We start from the raw sequence: 21,481 nt of genomic DNA, 5'->3' as shown, positions 1-21,481 counted from the left end.
GCCCCACCAGGTCAGCGGCCCATCCCTGGGGGAGGGGGGAACCGGGCCGTACGGCCGGTGAGGGAGGAGGCGCATGAGAGCCCCTGGCCGGGATGTCCACTGGGGCCCGCGACCCTCGAGCCTCACCCCGCGGGCCGGGCCGGGCCGGGCCGGACTCACCTGGTGCCAAGAGGCAGAAGTCGAAGACGTGGTGTTGTGCGGCCATGGCTCGAGCTCGTGGCACAACCGTAAACCCGTCCACCCCGCGCACCGCCTGCCACTCACAGCACACGAGCGAGAGGGGTGGGGCCAGCATGCCATTGGAGCATGGGGGCGGGGCCAGCGTGCCCACGGGGGGGAGGGGCCAGCGTGCCCACGGGGGGGAGGGGCCAGCGTGCCCACGGGGGGGAGGGGCCAGCGTGCCCACGGGGGGGAGGGGCCAGCGTGCCCACGGGGGGGAGGGGCCAGCGTGCCCACGGGGGGGAGGGGCCAGTGTGCCCACGGGGGGGAGGGGCCAGCGTGCCCACGGGGGGAGGGGCCAGCAGTGCTTCCTCTCTTGTTGGGCTTCTCACATGCTGGCTAAGAAAGCAGTCATGTAAAAACTCTGACCCTGGTTTACTGGTACCCAGGTGGGTCAGCTATATATGGCAGTCAGTCCTATGTGGCCTGACTCCAGCATAAAATTAGTGATTTTTCTTTCTTCAAAACGAAACGTGATGGGCTCATCATGAGAGTGACGTAAATGAAAACAACTTATGCAAAGGAATGAAACCGGTTCTCGCCCTCCCATTAATGTTCCCGGAATCGATACTCACACCATCACTCTCCAACTACACCTCTTAAAGCAAATATAAAAGGAGCAGGACAGAGACTCAAACTATACATACCTGTTACTGACATGGTTTAAGAGGAAGTGTTCGGACCTGGCAGTTGAACATCTTCATCCTTTAAAAATAAATAATTGAGTCACCAAATTTTTTTTGCAACAAAAAATTACATAATAAAATGTGAGAATGTTTAACCTTCATCGACCAACGGCAAAGAATCTGACTTTCAAAGCGATATTATTACATAGAGTTTACAGCAGTGATACAGGCCATTCGACCCAACAGGTCGATGTCGGTGTTTATGCTCCACACGAGCATCCTCCTTCCCTACTTCATCTACCCCTATCAGCATATCCTTCTCTTCCTTTCTCCCTCATGTGTTTATCTAGATTCCCCTTAAATGCATCTATGCTATTCACCTCAACCACTCCGTGTGATAGTGCATTCCACATTCTAACCACTCTCTGGATAAAGAAGTTTCTCCTGAATTCCCTATTGGATTTATTAGTGACTATCTTATATTTATGGCCTCTAGTTCTGATCTCCCCCACAAGTGGAAACATCTCTGCATCTACCTTATCGAACCCTTTCATAATCTTACAGACCATCAGGTCACCCCTCAGTCTTCTCTTTGTAAACAGAAAAGAGCCTCAGCCTGTTTAATAAGTATACCCATTCAGTGCTGGTATCATCCTAGCAAACCTTTTTTGCACCTTCTCCAGTGCCTCTATAACCTTTTTATAATATGGAGACCGGAACTGTTCGCAGTATTCCAAGTATGGTCTAACCAAGGTTCTATAAGGTTTAACAAAACTTCCGTGCTTTTCAATTTGATCCCTCTGGAAATGAACTCCAGTGCTTTCTTTGCTTTTTTATGGCCTTATTAACCTGTGTTGCTACTTTTAGTGATGTGTATAAGGAATAAATTAAATGAACTGCAGGTTCAAATTCAAATTGAAGGGTATGACATGACAGCTATTACTGAGACATGGCTGCAGGATGGTCAGGATTGGGAACTAAATATACCAGGTTATAAGGTCTACAGGAGAGATGGGGAAAATGGAAGAGGAGGAGGAGTAGCCTTTGTGATTAGAGATGAAATCACTTCAATGATAAAGGAGGATATAACGAGAGGTAAGCAGCCAACAGAGACCTTATGGGTTGAATTGAGAAATAGGAAAGGATCAAAGACTATAGTGGGAGTTGTGTATAGGACCCCTGGCAACGGCTCTGAAGTGCTAGATTGTATAAATGCAGAGATTAGACAAGCGTGTAACAAAGGCATAGTGGTCTTAATGGGGGACTTTAAACCTTCACATAGATTGGGAAAAGCAGACTAGCAACTGTCGGAAAGGGAGTGAATTTCTTGAGTGTGTCCGGGATAGTTTTCTACAGCAGTATGTCCTAGATGCAACAAGGGGGCAAGCCATACTCGATTTAGTAATGAGTAATGAACCAGATTTAGTGAACAGCTTAACTGTGCGTGAACATCTATCCAATAGCAATCATAACATGATCGAGTTCAATGTAGTGTTTGAAAGGGAAAAAAGTGAATCAGCTGCTAAGATTCTAGACTTGGGTAAGGCCGACTTCAATGGGATGAGACAGAGACTGTCCGCAGTAAACTCGGCAAATCTGTTAATGGGTAAAACGACTGATGATCAGTGGGAAATGTTTAAAGAAACATTTAACGTGATACAGAATCGGTTTATACCCGAGGGGCAAGAACTCTACTTGCCAAAAAAAACAGCCATGGACAACTAAAGAGGTTAGGGACAGTATAAGACATAAGGAAAGGACATACAAAAAGGCAAAAAGTGGCACAGATCCTGGCGAGTGGGAAAGATACAAAGATCAACAAAGGGTCACAAAACAGATAGTAACAGCTACAAAAAGAGAGAATGAAAAGAAACTTGCAAGGGATATCAAAACCAATACGAAGAACTTTTATAGTTATATTAGGAAAAAGAGGGTGGTCAGGAGCAGTGTTGGCCCCTTAAAAACTGAAAGTGGGGATATTGTCATTGACAATGGGGAAATGGCGGACATGTTCACTAATTACTTTGCGTCAGTATTTACAGTCGAAAAAGAGGATAGCATGCCGAAAATCCCAAGAAAACTAATATTGGATCAGAGACAGGGACTCAATACAATTAACATAAGTAAAGCAACAGTAATGAAGAAAATAATAGCACTAAAGAGTGACAAATCCCCAGGATCAGATGGTTTCCATCCCAGGGTTTTAAAGGAAGTAGGTGAGCACATTGCGGATGCCCTAACTATAATCTTTCAAAGTTCTCTAGATTCAGGAACCGTCCCTCTCGATTGGAAAATTGCACATGTCACTCTGCTTTTTAAGAAAGGAGAGAGAGGGAAACCGGGCAATTATAGACCAGTTAGCCTAACATCTGTTGTGGGGAAAATGCTGGAGTCTATAATTAAGGATAGAGTGACTGAACACCTCGAGAATTTTCAGTTAATCAGAGAGAGCCAGCATGGATTTGTGAAAGGTAGGTCGTGCCTGACAAACCTGATTGAATTTTTTGAAGAGGTGACTAAGTAGTGGACAGGGGAATGTCAATGGATGTTATTTATATGGACTTCCAGAAGGCATTTGATAAGGTCCCACATAAGAGACTGTTAGCTAAGATAGAAGCCCATGGAATGGAGGGAAAAGTACAGACTTGGTTAGGAAGTTGGCTGAGCGAAAGGCGACAGAGAGTAGGGATAATGGGTAGGTACTCACATTGGCAGGATGTGACTAGTGGAGTCCCGCAGGGATCTGTCTTGGGGCCTCAATTATTCACAATATTTATTAACGACTTAGATGAAGGCATAGAAAGTCTCATATCTAAGTTTGCCGATGACACAAAGATTGGTGGCATTGTAAGCAGTGTAGATGAAAACATAAAATTACAAAGCGATATTGATAGATTAGGTGAATGGGCAAAACTGTGGCAAATGGAATTCAATGTAGACAAATGTGAGGTCATCCACTTTGAATCAAAAAAGGATAGAACAGGGTACTTTCTAAATGGTAAAAAGTTAAAAACTGGATGTCCAAAGGGACTTAGGGGTTCAGGTGCAAAGTGTCATGAACAGGTGCAGAAAATAATCAATAAGGCCAATGGAGTGCTGGCCTTTATATCGAGAGGACTGGAGTACAAGGGGGCAGAAGTTATGCTGCAGCTATACAAAACCCTGGTTAGACCGCACCTGGAGTACTGTGAGCAGTTCTGGGCACCGCACCTTTGGAAGAACATATTGGCCTTGGAGGGAGTGCAGCGTAGGTTTACTCGAATGATACCCGGACTTCAAGGGTTAAGTTACGAGGAGAGATTACACAAATTGGGGTTGTGTTCTCTAGAGTTTAGAAGGTTAAGGGGTGATCTGATCGAAGTTTATAAGATATTAAGGGGAACAGATAGGGTGGACAGAGAGAAACTATTTCCGCTGGTTGGGGATTCTAGGAGTAGGGGGCACAGTCTAAAAATTAGAGCCAGACCTTTCAGGAGCGAGATTAGAAAACATTTCTACACACAAAGGGTGGTAGAAGTTTGGAACTCTCTTCCGCAAACGGCAATTGATACTAGCTCAATTGCTAAATTTAAATCTGAGATAGATAGCTTTTTGGCAACCAAAGGTATTAAGGGATATGGGCCAAAGGCAGGTATATGGAGCTAGATCACAGATCAGCCATGATCTTATCAAATGGCGGAGCAGGCACGAGGGGCTGAATGGCCTCCTCCTGTTCCTATGTTCCTATGTGTGTCTGTACCCCCAGTTCCTTCTGCTGCTCTACCTCATTTGACTGCCCTTGACATCAAGGCAGCATTTGACCGAGTGTGGCACCCTAGTAAAATTGAAGTCAATGGGAATCAGGGGGAAAACTCCAATGGCTGGAGTCATACCTAGCACAAAGGAAGATGGTAGTGGTTGTTGGAGGCCAATCATCTCAGCCCCAAGACGTTGCTGCAGAGTTCCTCAGGGCAGTGTCCAAGGCCCAACCATCAATGACCTTCCCTCCATCATAAGTTCAGAAATGGGGATGTTCGCTGATGATTGCAGAGTGTTCAGTTCCATTAGCAACCCTTCAGATAATGAAGCAGTCCGTGCCTGCATGCAGCAAAGCCTGGACAACATCCAGGCTTGGGCTGGTAAGTGGCAAGTAACATTCGCACCACACAAGTGCCAGGCAATGACCAGCTCCAACAAGAGAGAGTCTAACCACCTCCCCTTGACATTCAACGGCATTACCATCGCCGAAACCCCCACCATCAACATCCTGGGGGGTCACCATTGACCAGAAGCTTAACTGGACCAGCCACATAAATACTGTGGCTACAAAAGCAGGTCAGAGGCTGGGTATTCTGCGGCGAGTGACTCACCTCCTGACTCCCCAAAGCCTTTCCATCATCTACAAGGCACAAGTCAAGAGTATGATGGAATACTCTCCACTTGCCTGGATGAGTGCAGCTCCAACATCACTCAAGAAGCTCAACACCATCCAGGACAAAGCAGCCGCTTGATTGGCACCCCATCCACCACCATAAACGTTCACTCCCTTCACCACCAGCGCACCATGGCTGCAGTGTATACCATCCACAGGATGCACTGCAGCAACTTGCCAAGGCTTCTTCGACAGCACCTCCCAAACCCACGACCTCTACCACCTAGAAGGACAAGGGCAGCAGGCAAATGGGAACACCACCACCTGCACGTTCCCCTCCAAGTCACACACCATCCCGACTTGGAAATATATCGCCGTTCCTTCATCGTCGCTGGGTCAAAATTCTGGAACTCCCTACCGAACAGCACTGAGGGAGAACTTTCACCGTACGGACTGCAGCGGTTCAAGAAGGCGGCTCACCACCACCTTCTCAAGGCCAATTAGGGATGGGCAATAAATGCTGGCCTTGACAGCGAAGCCCACATCCCATGAACAAATAAAAAAAACCTCTTATTTTCCAAGAAATATGTAGCCTCCTTGTTCTTCCTACCAAAATGTATCATCGCACTCTTATCAATAATGAAATTCATTTTCAATTACACACTCGTTCTGCAAGGTTATTAATGTCTTACTGTATTATCTTCTTACATACAATTTCTTGAAGCAGAATGACAGAGTTTCAGCAGCTCTCACTCCCCCTCAGCACGATCTGTACAAGGTACAGTGTCACACCATCTGTTTATAATGGGACGATCTGTACAGGGTACAGTGTCACACTAACTGTTTATAATGGGACGATCTGTACAGGGTACAGTGTCACACTAACTGTTTATAATCGGACGATCTGTACAGGGTCCAGTGTCACACTAACTGTTTATAATGAGACAATATGTACAGGATACAGTGTCACACTAACTGTTTATAATGGGATGATCCGTACAGGGTACAGTGTCACACTAACTGTTTATAATGGGATGATCCGTACAGTGTACAGTGTCACACTAACTGTTTATAATCGGACGATCTGTACAGGGTCCAGTGTCACACTAACTGTTTATAATGAGACAATATGTACAGGATACAGCGTCACACTAACTGTTTATAATGGGATGATCCGTACAGGGTACAGTGTCACACTAACTGTTTATAATGGGATGATCCGTACAGTGTACAGTGTCACACTAACTGTTTATAATGGGATGATCTGTACAGGGTACAGTATCACACTAACTGTTTATAATGGGTCTCTCTGTACAGGGTCCAGTATCACACCTTCTGTTTATAATGGGATGATCTGCACAGTGTACAGTGTCACACTGACTGTTTATAATGGAACGATCTGTACAGTGTACAGTGTCACACTAACTGTTTATAATGGGACGATCTGTACAGGGTACAGTGTCACACTAAGTGTTTATAATGGGAGAATCCGTACAGTGTACAATGTCACACTAACTGTTTATAATGGAACGATCTGTACAGGGTCCAGTATCACACCTTCTGTTTATAATGGGATGATCTGTACAGTGTACAGTGTCACACCAACTGTTTATAATGGGACGATCTGTACAGGGTACAGTATCACACTAACTGTTTATAATGGGTCTCTCTGTACAGGGTCCAGTATCACACCTTCTGTTTATAATGGGATGATCTGTACAGTGTACAGTGTCACACTAACTGTTTATAATGGAACGATCTGTACAGTGTACAGTGTCACACTAACTGTTTGTAATGGGATGATCCGTACAGGGTACAGTGTCACACTAACTGTTTATAATGGGACGATCTGTACAGGGTACAGTGTCACACTAACTGTTTATAATGGAACGATCTGTACAGTGTACAGTGTCACACTAACTGTTTGTAATGGGATGATCCGTACAGGGTACAGTGTCACACTAACTGTTTGTAATGGGACGATCTGTACAGTGTACAGTGTCACACTAACTGTTTGTAATGGGATGATCTGTACAGGGTACAGTGTCACACTAACTGTTTATAATGGGATGATCTGTACAGGGTACAGTATCACACTAACTGTTTATAATGGAACGATCTGTACAGGGTCCAGTATCACACTAACTGTTTATAATGGAACGATCTGTACAGTGTACAGTGTCACACTAACTGTTTGTAATGGGATGATCCGTACAGGGTACAGTGTCACACTAACTGTTTGTAATGGGACGATCTGTACAGTATACAGTGTCACACTAACTGTTTATAATGGGACGATCTGTACAGGGTACAGTGTCACACTAACTGTTTATAATGGGACGATCTGTACAGGGTACAGTATCACACTAACTGTTTATAATGGAACGATCTGTACAGGGTCCAGTATCACACCTTCTGTTTATAATGGGATGATCTGTACAGTGTACAGTGTCACACTAACTGTTTATAATGGGTCTCTCTGTACAGGGTCCAGTATCACACTAAGTGTTTATAATGGGACGATCTGTACAGGGTCCAGTATCACACCTTCTGTTTATAATGGGATGATCTGTACAGGGTACAGTGTCACACTAACTGTTTATAATGGAACAATCTGTACAGGGTACAGTGTCACACTAACTGTTTATAATGGGATGATCTGTACAGGGTACAGTGTCACACTAACTGTTTATAATGGGACGATCTGTACAGGGTACAGTGTCACACTAACTGTTTGTAATGGGATGATCTGTACAGTGTACAGTGTCACACTAACTGTTTATAATGGGATGATCTGTACAGTGTCACACTAAGTGTTTATAATGGAACGATCTGTACCCTGTACAGATCGTCCCATTATAAACACTTAGTGTGATACTGGACCCTGTACAGAGAGACCCATTATAAACAGTTAGTGTGACACTGTACACTGTACAGATCATCCCATTATAAACAGAAGGTGTGATACTGTACCCTGTACAGATCATCCCATTATAAACAGTTAGTGTGACACTGTACCCTGTACAGATCGTCCCATTATAAGCAGTCAGTGTCACACTAACTGTTTATAATGGGATGATCCGTACAGGGTACAGTGTCACACTAACTGTTTATAATGGGACGATCTGTACAGGGTACAGTGTCACACTAACTGTTTATAATGGGACGATCTGTACAGGGTACAGTGTCACACTAACTGTTTATAATGGGACGATCTGTACAGGGTACAGTGTCACACTAACTGTTTATAATGGGACGATCTGTACAGTGTACAGTGTCACACTAACTGTTTATAATGGGATGATCTGTACAGTGTCACACTAACTGTTTATAATGGGATGATCTGTACAGTGTCACACTAACTGTTTATAATGGGATGATCTGTACAGGGTACAGTGTCACACTAACTGTTTGTAATGGGACGATCTGTACAGTGTACAGTGTCACACTAACTGTTTATAATGGGATGATCTGTACAGTGTCACATTAACTGTTTATAATGGGATGATCCGTACAGTGTACAGTGTCACACTAACTGTTTATAATGGGATGATCTGTACAGTGTCACACTAACTGTTTATAATGGGACGATCTGTACAGTGTACAGTGTCACACTATCTGTTTATAATGGGATGATCCGTACAGGGTACAGTGTCACACTAACTGTTTATAATGGGATGATCCGTACAGTGTACAGTGTCACACTAACTGTTTATAATGGGATGATCTGTACAGTGTCACACTAACTGTTTGTAATGGGACAATCTGTACAGGGTACAGTGTCACATTAACTGTTTATAATGGGACGATCTGTACAGTGTACAGTGTCACATTAACTGTTTATAATGGGTCTGTCTCTACAGGGTCCAGTATCACACCATCTGTTTATAATGGGTCTAACTCTACAGGGTACAGTGTCAAACTAACTGTTTATAAAGTAAATGTGCCACAGTCAGAGGGAGGAGTGCACTGAGAGTGCAGATGGGGATTGGCTGCATTTTGGGATACAATATATGAGTACTTTGAGACATGACTTGTTAAGTGTAACAGGCTTGGGAGGAACAGGTGACTTTGGACCTATGGTTCCCAAAGCTCTCCACCACTGGGGTTTTCCTCACCTCATGTCTGGGTCTCTTGGAGATTCACTGATAGAGATTGATTTCTGTGATTAGTCAACAACTCCATTATTGTTGGATCAGGCGATTACCAGGATGGTAGAGGTGAACTAGATGGACCTTGGTCTTTTTTCATCCAGCAATTCTTATGTTCTATTGCTCATGCTCTGCAATTCTCCAGATTGTTTTCAAAACCGAGTATAAAGTTATAAAACGCACAGCTAAAATACCTGATTGCCTCCGACTGTCGGGGCAGTTTGCTGTTCCTTGCCTGTGTGTTTTTTCCACAGAGATTCAATAGTTAAATACGTTTGCAAGGACATTTCATAAAGTGTCGAACTGGTCACCTGAGAAAAACACAACAGTTAATCACAGAGCTCTCTACATAGGATTGGAAATCGTCAATACAATATTTATTACCCCCATACCTCACCATTCAGAGATTCCCTTACGAAACATCCCCCACCCTCTCCAGCACTGACCCAGGTTGGATTCCACCAAAACCTTCTGCTCCCAACCTAACTGGCTGTGTATCGAGACAGTGACTGTCAGCAGCTCCTTCAGGGGACTAAGCAGAAACCACGGACTCTTACAGTACGGAGAAAGGCCAATCGGCCCAGCAACATCTGGAATCTTTCTCCACGAGCCACACAGTCTAATTCCACTCTCTTCCACCGTAATAGAAGATTAAGGGGTGATCCAATTGAGCTATTTAAGATGATTAAAGTATTTGATAGGGTAGATAGAGAGAAACTATTTCCTCTGGTGGGAGAGTCCAGAAATAAAGCTGGGCCGTTCAGGAGTGATGTCGAGAAGCACTTCTTCACACAAAGGGCAGTGGAAATCTGGAACTCTCCCCCCCCAAAAAGCTGTTGAGGCTGGGGGTCAATTGAAAATTTCAGAACTGAGATTGATAGATTTTTGTTAGGCAAAGGTATTAAGGGTTACAGAACCAAGGCAGGTAAATGGAGTTAAGATACAGATCAGCCATGATCTAATTGAATGGCAGAACAGGCTTAAGGGGCTGAATGGCCTCCTCCTGTTCCTATGTTCCACCTCGTCCAATCCCACTCTTCTTATTCCCCATTCCCTTTAATATCCCACCCAGTCTAATCCTGTTCTATGGGTGTCCTGACCAATGCCTATCCTTTAACCAAAATCACTAAAACAGAAAATCAAAAGCAAAATACTGCGGACGCTGGAAATCTGAAATAAAAACAGAAAATGCTGGAAATACTCAGCAAGTCAGGCAGCATCTGTGGAGAAAGAAACAGAGTTAACGTTTCAGGTCGAGGATGAAAGGCCATCAACCCGAAAGGTTAACTCTTTCTTTCTCCACAGATCCTGCCTGACTTGCTGAGCTTCTCCAACATTTCCTGTTTTTATTCCACTAATACAGAATACCCGGTCATTAGCTCACTGCTGTTTGTGGGACCTGGCTGCGTGTGGGACCTGGCTGCGTGGGGGACCTGGCTGCGTGGGGGACCTGGCTGTGTGGGGGACCTGGCTGTGTGGGGGACCTGGCTGCGTGGGGGACCTGGCTGCGTGGGGGACCTGGCTGCGTGTGGGACCTGGCTGCGAGCAAATTGGCTGCCGCAGTTCCCTACATTACAACAGCGACTACGCTGGAAAAGTATTTCATTGGGTAGAAAGCAGTTTGGGACGCCCTGAGGTCGTGAAAGGCGCTATATAAATGCAAATCCTTTCTTTGGAATGTCCTTTAAACAACAACAAGCTGTAGCACCTTTAATTTAAAAAAGGTCGCAGGGCACTTCATACAATGACATAAAACCCCATTCGATGGTTGCCAATATTTGCTCAGAATACTAATAGTGTACAGAAATTGTAAAAATCAAACCGCTCACCTTTGCTGCTTCAACAGTTTCTTGGGGATAATACAAAGAGCCACAAGCTGTGACAAACCCACACGAATAAATCACCTTCCTTACACGGGAACCTATGGAATGCATCAAAATAAGAATAAAAGAATTGAAATGAAATGAATGACAGCTAGCACTAAGAGAAGAGCCGGAGAAACCAACCCGTGGAAATCACCTACTCATCCAGAGAGGCTCTTGTATACAACAAGCTGGCAATTCAACTTACAAACTAGACTCGTGTTGGGAAAGAGGGGGAAAAAAGAGAGTCGCAGGAATAGAGGAAAAGGTCATTTAGCCCAAAAGCTGATCCCATTTTCGACCAATCTCACCCCGTATCGAGGGGCAGGTTGGCTCAGTGGTAGCACGCTTGCCCGTGTCAGAAGGTTGTGGATTCAAGCCCCACTGTGGATTGGAGAGCAACAATCTGGGCCGACACTCCCAGTGCAGTACTGAGGGAGTGCTGCATCGTCAGAGGTGCCGTCTTTCGGACGGAACTGGATAAGTGCTTGAAAGAAAAAAATTTGCAGGGCTACGGGGATAGGGCGGGGGAGTGGGACGAGCTGGATTGCTTTGCACAGAGCCGGCGCGGACTCGATGGGCCAAATGGCCTCCTTCTGTGCTTTCTATGATTCTATGAAATCGAGGCCCCGCCTGCCTGTTCAGTGACTTGGGTAAAAGGTCCCATGGCACAATTTGCAAAACAAGAAGCTCTCCTGGTGTCCTAACCAACATTGCTTCCGATCATTCCCATCTCAGTGCTGTTTGTGGGATCTTGCTGTGCACAAATTGGCTGCCACGTTTGCCTACCCAACAACAATGGCTTTACTTCAAGAGCAAAAGCACTGGCTATAAAGCACTCTGGGACAACGTGAAAGGCGCTATATAAAGCTAAGTTCGTTCATCTTTTTTTATCTATTCTCTGTCCCCTCTCCTCCTCCCGCACCTCTTGGTTACAGGACATCGTTCCTTGCCCTCAAGCTCTCTCCCCGCCACCGTCACACTAAGTACAATCACGGTCTAAATCGTTCTGAGCCCGTCTTCTGGTTGGTGGTGAGAGGAGGGGTGGTGTATTGGACATCTAAAAGTACAAGGCTGAGGTGTTCTGCCCCCCCACCACCGAGTAAACCCTACCTATAAGGTGGTAAATGGGCAGTAACCTGGTCAGAACTCAACCCAAGTACTGCGAACAGTTTAGGTCACTGAGATGCGAAGCACAAAATGGGGGCAGAGAAGAGCCACTGGGCTGATCCCTGGCATCAACGGATTGAGTTATGAGGCAAGACTGGGGATGCTGGGCCTCTTTATACCCTTGAAAGGAGGCGCTTATAAATATTAAAGGGCATTTATAAAATAAATCCAGGGCAATACTTCAAGGTTTGTCAGGACATTAGACCAGTGTGGTTTCAATAGAAATTGCTCACCACCCACAAGGGTTGCTATGGCGACACCGTTTGAGCCACAGGCAGTAATTTTGGTAGAAAACGTCTCACACATACTCACACAATCCAGGTAAATGTACTTCACATGAGTGTATTTACTTAACAAACATTTACCACCATTCAGTGACCAAGGAAGTAGAGCAGCCACAATGATCAAAAAACCACTCGCACACTCTGCTTTTCATGTTACCATTTTACCAACGCACACACAAAAGGGTTAAAGTTCACATGCATACGCCGTGCGAATATGAGGATTGAGATCACATGCCCAGAGACGGTGTCGATCACTCAATGTTTATTTACTAATCAGAAATGCAGTTAGCCACATCTGGATTCCCAATGGACGACACTGCACCAGAACAAGGGGCACAGGGTAAAAGCAGGGAAAGGAAAGTTTAAGACTGATGCCAGTGAGAATTTCACACGAAGAAGCGATCAACATTGGGGGGGGGGGTGACTTTCCTTGGCATTGCCCCAGCTAAGTGCGTGACTGGGGGCTTCCACTGAAGTCTTGGCAGCAGGGTGGGAAAAGCTCCAAGAGATTTCTCCCCTTCGGAGTGGTCTCTGGGCCGCGCCAGAGTGATCCCCTGGACTAGTTTCCATCGCCTAAGGGGGTTTAAAGAGGAATTTTCCAGATTTTCCCCCTAATCGGGCTGGGTTTTTAATCTGTTTCTTCGCCTCTCTCAGCAGATCCCTATAGTTTTGGGTGGGGTGGGGAGTGTATATATTGTGATATACAACGCACTGCAGTTGTGTGAGACAGTCTGAATGAACCAGAGGGTCCTTTCAGAAGACCATAAGACCATAAGAGATAGGAGCAGGAGTAGTCCATTTGGCTCCTCGAGCCTGCTCCGCCATTTAATGAGATCATGGCTGATCTGATTTTTACCTCAACTCCACTTTCCCGCCCTTTCCCCATGTCCTTTGACTCCCTTGCTGATCAAAAATTTGTCTAACTCAGCCTTCAATGCCTCAGCCTCCACGGCTTTTTGGGGTAAAGAATTCCAAAGATTCACGACCCTCTGGGAGAAGAAATTCCTCCTCATTTCCGTCTTAAACGGACGACCCCTTATTCTGAGACTATGCCCCCTAGTTTTAGATTCCCCCATGAGGGGTAACATCCTCTCAGCATCTACCCTATTGAGTCCCCTCAGAATCTTGTATGTTTCAATAAGATCTCCTCTCATTCTTCTAAACTCCAATGAGTATAGACCCAACCTGTTCAATCTTTCTCATAAGACAATCCTTCCATACCCAGAATCAACCTAGTGAACCTTCTCTGAACTGCCTCCAATGCAAGTATGTCCTTCCTTAAATAAGGGCACCAGAACTGTACGCAGTATTCCAGTTGTGGTCTCACCAGCACCCTGTACAGTTGTAGCATGACTTCCCTGCTTTTATATTCCATCCCCCTAGAAATAGAGGCCAATATTCCATTTGCCTTCCGGTTTACCTGCTGCACCTGTATGTTGATTTTTTGTGTTTCATATATGAGGACACCCAGATCCCTCTGTACCGCAGCATTTTGTAGTATTTCTCCATTCAAATAATATTTTGCTTTTTTATTTTTCCTCCCAAAGTGGATGATTTCACATTTTCCCACATTATATTCCATCTGCCACTGTGTGTCCTCATCGCAACTTGCTTTTCCACCTATCTTTGTATCATCAGCAAATTTGGCCACAAGACACTCTGTTCCTTCATCCAAGTCATTGATATATATTGTAAATAGTTGAGGCCCCAGCACTGATCCCTGCGGCACCCCACTAGTTACAGATTGCCATTTTGAAAATGACCCTTTTATCCCGACTCTTTGTTTTCTGTTAGTTAGCCAATCCTCTATCCATGCAGTATATTACCCCCAACACCATGAGCTCTTATCTTGTGCAGTAATCTTTTATGTGGCACCTTATCGAATGCCTTTTGGAAATCCAAATATTCTGCATCCATTGGTTTCCCTTTATCCACCCTGCCCGTTACTTCCTCAAAGAACTCTAATAAATTTGTCAGACACTATTTCCCCTTCATAAAACCATGCTGACTCTCCTTGATTGTATTATGAGTCTCCAAATGTCCTGCTACTACTTCCTTAATAATGGATTCTAGCATTTTCCCAATGACAGATGTTAGGCTGACTGGTCTATAGTTAACTGATTTCTGTCTCACTCCCTTCTTGAATAGGGGTGTTACATTTGCGGTTTTCCAATCCGCTGGGACCTTTCCAGAATCTAGTGAATTTTGGAAGATTACAACCAATGCATCCACTATCTCTGTGGCCACTTCCTTTAAGACCCTCGGATGCAAGCCCTCGGGTTCAGGGGACGACTTGTCAGCCTTTAGACCCATTAGTTTACCTAGTACTTTTTCTCTAGTGATAGTGACCGCTTTTAGTTCCTCCCTCCCCTTTGCCCCTTGATTTTCTACTATTATTGGTATATTATTAGTGTCTTCTACTGTGAAGACAGATACAAAATATCTGTTCAATTCCTCTGCCATTTCATTTTTTTCCATTATTATTTCCCCAGTCTCATCCTCTAAGGGACCAATGTTTACTTCAGCTACCTTCTTCCTTTTTATATACTTGTAGAAGCTTTTACTGTCAGTTTTTATATTTCGTGCTAGTTTACTCTCATAATTTATTTTCTCCCTCTTTATTATTCTTTTAGTCATCCTTTGCTGGTTTTTAAAGTTTTCCCAATCTTCGGGCTTACCAGTAACCTTTGCCATAATGTATGCTTTTTCTTTTAACCTGATACCATCCTTTACTTCCTTAGTTAGCCATGTTTGGTTCACACTTTTTGTGGAGTCTTTCCTCCTAACAGGGATATATTTTTGTTGCGAGTCATAAAATATCTTTTTAAATGTTTGCCACTGCTTATCCACCATCATACCATCTAATCTGTTTACCCAGTCCACTTTAGCCAATTCCACTCTCAGTCCTTTATAATTGCCCTTATTTAAGTTTAATACAATAGTTTCAGACCCAAGATCCTCGCTTTCAAACTGGATATGAAATTCTATCATGTTATGATCACTGCTTCCCAAGGGATTCTTTACTTTGAGATCATTAATTAATCCTGTTTCGTTACCCATTACCAGATCCAAAATGGCCTGTTCCCTGGTTGGTTCCCCAACGTATTGATCTAAGAAACAGTCCCTAATATACTCTATGAACTCCTCCTCAGGGCTATTTTTGCCAATTTGATTTGTCCAATCTATGTGAAAGTTAAAATCGTCCATGATTATTGCATTACCTTTTTTATAAGCCCTCCTTATTTCCTGATTTATATTTTGCCCTACAGTGTAGCTACTGTTAGGGGGCCCTATATACTACTCCCACCAATGATTTCTTACCCTTGCTATTTCTTACCTCCACCCCATCCAGAGCAAAAGATCAACAATACCCCCCAGCTAACTGACTCCTGAAGGAGTCCAAAGTCACCCTATGAATATATAAACAATGACATCTTGATCTTCTGAGCCAAGTTCATTTCTCACTGTTTTACCAATTTCATCCTTTATTAACAGAGCTACCCCACCACCTTTACCTTTTTTCCTATCCTTCCGAAATGTTAAATATTAAATAACCCTGAATATTTAGCTCCGTCATTGTTTATATATTCACAGGGTAACTTTGGTCTCCTTCAAGAGTCAGTTAGCTGGGGGATATTGTTGGCCTTTTGCTCTGGATGGATGAGCCAAGATGGGCTGAAGAGCCTCCCTTGCCTGCATCCGTCCCGTGACCTCGTCATCTCCTCAGATTCTCAAGTTCCTCTGTGGCGACCTCACGACCATGAGTAAAAGCTGTGACCTTCACATGGGCTACAAAATGTAAAACACTGAACTGTCTCCGAAATAAGGGATTCCTTCAGCTCCTACCTCTTCCAGCGAGAAGAAGACCGGCCAGTCCAGCAAGTGCAATGACTCCGACGCGTGGGTAGAATCCAGTCGGCGGGTTATTCAGAAAGATATAACCATCTACCAAAGGCAAACAAAAACACCAACACGATTCAGAGTCCATCAGAGCATCAGCATGCCAATTCATCTCTACATTACCCAATCATTTACAATTGGTTATTGTAGAAATACAATACTGTGCATTTGTTGCCACAATAAGGCTTTACTCAGCACTCCCAGTGGTGAACTTAGCTTGACTCGATGTGGAGCACACAAATGTGAGTCAGGTAACTGCAGGATAGTTAGCCGTACTCCAATATGGGCTCAATGCACAGCTCTGTACTGAGGGGTAGATAGGAGTGCACAGGGATACAGAGTGTGATTGATTGGGTCCAGAGTGTGATTGATTGGGTCCAGAGTGTGATTGATTGGGTCCAGAGTGTGATTGATTGGGTCCAGAGTGTGATTGATTGGGTCCAGAGTGTGATTGATTGGGTCCAGAGTGTGATTGATTGGGTCCAGAGTGTGATTGATTGGGTCCAGAGTGTGATTGATTGGGTCCAGAGTGTGATTGATTGGGTCCAGAGTGTGATTGATTGGGTCCAGAGTGTGATTGATTGGGTCCAGAGTGTGATTGATTGGGTCCAGAGTGTGATTGATTGGGTCCAGAGTGTGATTGATTGGGTCCAGAGTGTGATTGATTGGGTCCAGAGTGTGATTGATTGGGTCCAGAGTGTGATTGATTGGGTCCAGAGTGTGATTGATTGGGTCCAGAGTGTGAACTTGTGCGAAGTGCAATCGTGAACTTCTACAGAACTCCGAGAGATTCTTACCTTTTCCAAGCTGTACAGTCTTTTCTATTTTAGGCTTCACAGTCATATAAACACCCTAGAAGAAAACAATTGGAAATAAGGAAAGTAAAATCTGTATTAAATGAGGACTTCAAAGTCCACAATTACCTTCTGGAACCTCAACCTCACCTAGAAGGAAAGGCCGCACTTTGAGGATTGTTCTCCGTTAGTATTTCTTTTTAAAGGAGTGTTCTCGAGGAGTATCCCTGTTACAAACTTGGGTCTGCTGTAGATATATTCTCAAGTTCAGTGGCATTACTGAGAAGATACGTTGCTCCCGTAAATGGGTCCCATGTCCCTTATGTTCCGGAGCTGATTCGCACTGCCCAATATGTACTTAGCGTATCGCAGGGGATGTAACAATTCGCTCCCCTTGACCCACAGAGCAGATTTTGTAAACTCACACGAGCCCTCGCATGTGCTTGCCGATCTTTCTGCAGGTGGACTGAGCAGATACTTGGTAAGGCGAGGTCAGATACAATTCATTGAGCTATTTTAGTTCACAGAGAGTGAACATACAGAGTAACAGTTTGGACTCACTTAAGTTAATCAGTACAATCTGTCTTTGAATAGGAGGTTATGCTGATAGGGTTAGATGAAGCAGGGTGGGAGGAGGCTCGTGTGGAGCATAAACACCGGCACAGACCTGTCGGGTGGAATGGCCTGTTTCTGTGCTGTAAAATCTATGTAATTCTGTGTAGTAATACAAAAACATTGAAAATGCTACGCCTCCCCACATCAGTGGGTCACCTGGCCTGACTCATGCAAAATAACTTTTGTCTTTATTGCAACTGACTGACCAATGCCACCGAGAAGCTTCGGTTTTTGAAAGTCTGACCGTGAACATGTCGGGTGAGGGGGGCCAGGGGGGGGTTTCTCTCCTTTTTGTTCATTCTGCTGGCAGGGAGTAGATCTGATCAGATTACCCCAGCAACTAACCATGCTGAGCTCAACCAGAATAGGTGTGGACAATCACTGAAATGTCCAAACTAACTTTCATTTCCTTGAAGCATGCTGGTTCAGATACCCTGGGGTAAATTTTAACTTCCAGCCAGAATGGAGCAGGGGCGGGGAGGGGGAAATGGGGGGACTTCCGGGTGCGAAACCTGAAAGGTAAGTGGGCGGGACGTGATCTGCGATCGCGACCCTTAATGAGGGTCATCAATGGCACTTCCGGGTTTCGCCTGGCAGTCAGCCTGATTGACAGACAGACTGCCCATCGGCAGTGAATGGAGCTGCACATCGGGGGGGAGGGGGGGGGAGATAAGAGAGGGGGAGAGATCATCGGGCTTGGAAAAAAATCGGAGGTGGGGGGGAAGTGGGGGGGGTCATGGACGACATCGGGGGGGTCAGACAGCATTAGGGATCTGGGGGGGGAAGCAGCCGATCGCCGGGGTCCTGTCGTCCAGGTGAGCTTGTTGGGCCTGGATGAAGCACTCCTGCTCCTCTGGGCCCACCAGCAGTGCAATAAAGGCCCTTCCCGCCTGCTTTCACCTGACATGAACAGGTAGGGTTAAATTTGTTTTAATTGTCCAATACACAAAATATTAAGTACCTCAAGTATCTCAATGAGGTACATTGCCCTTTTAAGTATCGGCCCCCCGGGTTTTAGTGGGGGCAGGACTTCCTGGTGTCTGCTCTCCACATGCAGACAAACCTGCCCGGGTTAGACCCAGAAGTAGGCGAGTTGGAGCCAGGATACAGTCCTGCTCCGAAAACTTAGCATTTTCATTGCCCACCCGCCCCCAACCCACCCGTTCTTGGGGATTAAAATTTACCCCCACGTCTCAATGCTAATCCATAACTCCTAGCCCTACTGTCCTCTGAGTTTAATCTCGAGAGCTCAGTTTAACTTAATAGTAACATTTTTAACACGTACTACACCAGATTCCTCCCCCCGGGTGGTATTGTCAGAAACCCCGCAATATGACGGCCCCTTTTTAAAGGAGCTTTCCTGGTTAGTATAGCTTCTTAGCGAAGCATTGCTAGTTATCATCCTCTTTTAAAGGAATTTTCCAGGACAGTATCCCTTTTCTATCAATACAACAACAACAGCATCAACTTACTTCCTTAACCCAGCAAACAAAATGGCCCACGGTGCTTCACAGAGGGGTAAGAAAAATAAATTGAACCCAAGCCACACAAGGAAATATTAGAAGGGGTGACCAAAAGCTTGGTCAAAGAGGTGGGTTCTAAGGTAGGTGTTAAAGGAGGAGAGGGAAGTGGAGAGGGTCAGAAGGGATTGGGGAGGGAATTCCATTGGTGGGGTGGAGAGACGAGGAATGCACAAGAGTCCAGAGTCAAAGGAACAGACAGTACGGAGGAGAGGGGCAGGGTTGCAGGGCTGGAGGAGGTTACAGACATAGGGAGAGGCGAGACCGTGGAGTGATTTAAACAAGAGGATGAGAATTATAAATTGGAAGCATTAGAGGAGCAGGAGCCAATGTAGGCCAGCGAGCACAGGGGTGAGCAGAGAGTGGCATTAGACAGGTGGAACCTAGGAACAGGAGTAGGACATTCAGCCCCTCGAGCCTGTTCGGACATTCAATGAGATCATAGCTGACCTATATCCATTTACCCACCTTGGCTCCATATCCCTTAGCACCCGTGGCTAGCAAAAATCTATCGATCTCAGATTTAAAGTTATTAATTGAGATAGCATCTACCACCCTTTGTGTGAAGAAGTGTTTCCTAACTTCTCTCCCGAATGGCCTGGTTCTGATTTTAATGTTATGTCCCCTTGTCCTAGACTCCCCCACCAGCGGAAAAAGTTTCTCTCGGTCTACCCTATCAATTCCTTTCAAAATCCTAAAAACCTCAATCAAATCACCCCGTAACATTCTATATTCCAGGGAATACAAGCCTAGTTTATGTAATCTCTCCTCATAATCTAACCCTTAGAGCCCTGGTAACATTCTGGTGAATCTGCGCTGCACTCCTTCCAAGGCCAGTATATCCTTTCTAATGTGCAGTGCCCAGAACTGTATACAGTGCTCCAGATGTGGTCTAACCAGGGCATTGAATAGCTGTAGCAAAACTCCCTCCCCATTATAGTCTAGCCCTCTAGTTATAAAGGCTAACATTTCATTAGTCTTTTTGATTATTTTCTGCAACTGACTACTACATTTAGTGATCTGTATACACGGACCCCTAACTCTCTTTGGACCTCCACTGTTTTGAGCTTTTCACCATTTTAAAAATACTCAGATCAATCCTTTTTTGGTCCATAATGGATGACCTCTCACTTATCTGCATTGAAATCCATCAGCCACAGTTTTGCCCAATCACTTAATCTATCCATGTCTCCCTGTAATTTTATGCTCCCGTCTGCACTACTTACTATACCACCAATCTTTGTGTCACTGGCAAACTTGGATATATGGCTCTCTATTGCATTATCTAAGTTATTAATATAGTGAATAGTTGAGGCCCCAGCACAGATCCTTGTGGGATACCACTAGTCACTTCCTTCCAATTCAAGTACATACCCATTATCCCTACTCTCTGCCTTCTACCACCTAACCAACCTCCTAACCAGGTCAATAATTTGCCTTCGATTCCATGAGCTTTAATTTTAGCTAATGAGGGACCTTATCGAATGCCTTCTGGAAGTCCATATAAACAACATCCATAGACATTCCCTGTCTACTACTTTAGTTATTTCCTCAAAAAATTCAATTAGGTTCGTTGGACATGATCCACCCTTTACAAATCAGCTCACATTTCTCTCAGTGCTCAGTCACTCTTTCCCTAATTATAGATTCCAATGACCTCCCAACAGATGTTAGACTAAGAGGTCTATATTTTTTCTCTCTCACCTTTCTTAAATAATGGAGTTACATTTGCAATTTTCCAATCTAAAGGGACAATTCCTGAATCGAGAGAGCTTTGGAAGATTATACTAAAACATCTGCAATTTCCTCACCTATTTCCTGTGGTGGAAACATCATGTCCTGGGGATTTGTCAGTCTTTGGTGCCATTATTTTTTCTATTACTGTTTTCTTGCTTACATTAACTTTACTGAGTTTCCAGTCTTTGATTCATTATTAGTTTTCCTGGAATATCAGGTATGTTATCCTCTTCCTCTACTGTGAAGACTGAC

The 21,481-nt window shown here is 44.6% G+C and overlaps 1 protein-coding gene across 8 annotated transcripts in view; it reads right to left on the bottom strand.

The window, feature by feature from the left end:
* Nucleotides 1-21,481, bottom strand: part of LOC137327056 (MICOS complex subunit MIC26-like) — a 38,751-nt gene that overhangs the window by 1,246 nt on the left and 16,024 nt on the right. For all 8 annotated transcript variants that reach the window (XM_067992455.1, XM_067992460.1, XM_067992458.1 and 5 more), the window contains exons 4-8: nt 17,361-17,415; nt 16,510-16,608; nt 11,177-11,268; nt 9,542-9,658; nt 867-924 (exon numbers count right to left, since the gene is read on the bottom strand). In XM_067992455.1, the coding sequence (XP_067848556.1) occupies nt 883-924; nt 9,542-9,658; nt 11,177-11,268; nt 16,510-16,608; nt 17,361-17,415 (405 nt within the window). In that variant the 3' untranslated portion in view covers nt 867-882. The remainder of the gene's footprint in view (nt 1-866; nt 925-9,541; nt 9,659-11,176; nt 11,269-16,509; nt 16,609-17,360; nt 17,416-21,481) is intronic.

The sequence above is a fragment of the Heptranchias perlo genome, chromosome 11 (assembly GCF_035084215.1).
Source record: "Heptranchias perlo isolate sHepPer1 chromosome 11, sHepPer1.hap1, whole genome shotgun sequence".
Classification (NCBI taxonomy): Eukaryota; Metazoa; Chordata; class Chondrichthyes; order Hexanchiformes; family Hexanchidae; genus Heptranchias; species Heptranchias perlo.
The sequence above is the reverse complement of the archived record's forward strand: the minus strand, read 5'-3'. Positions and strand labels throughout refer to the sequence as shown.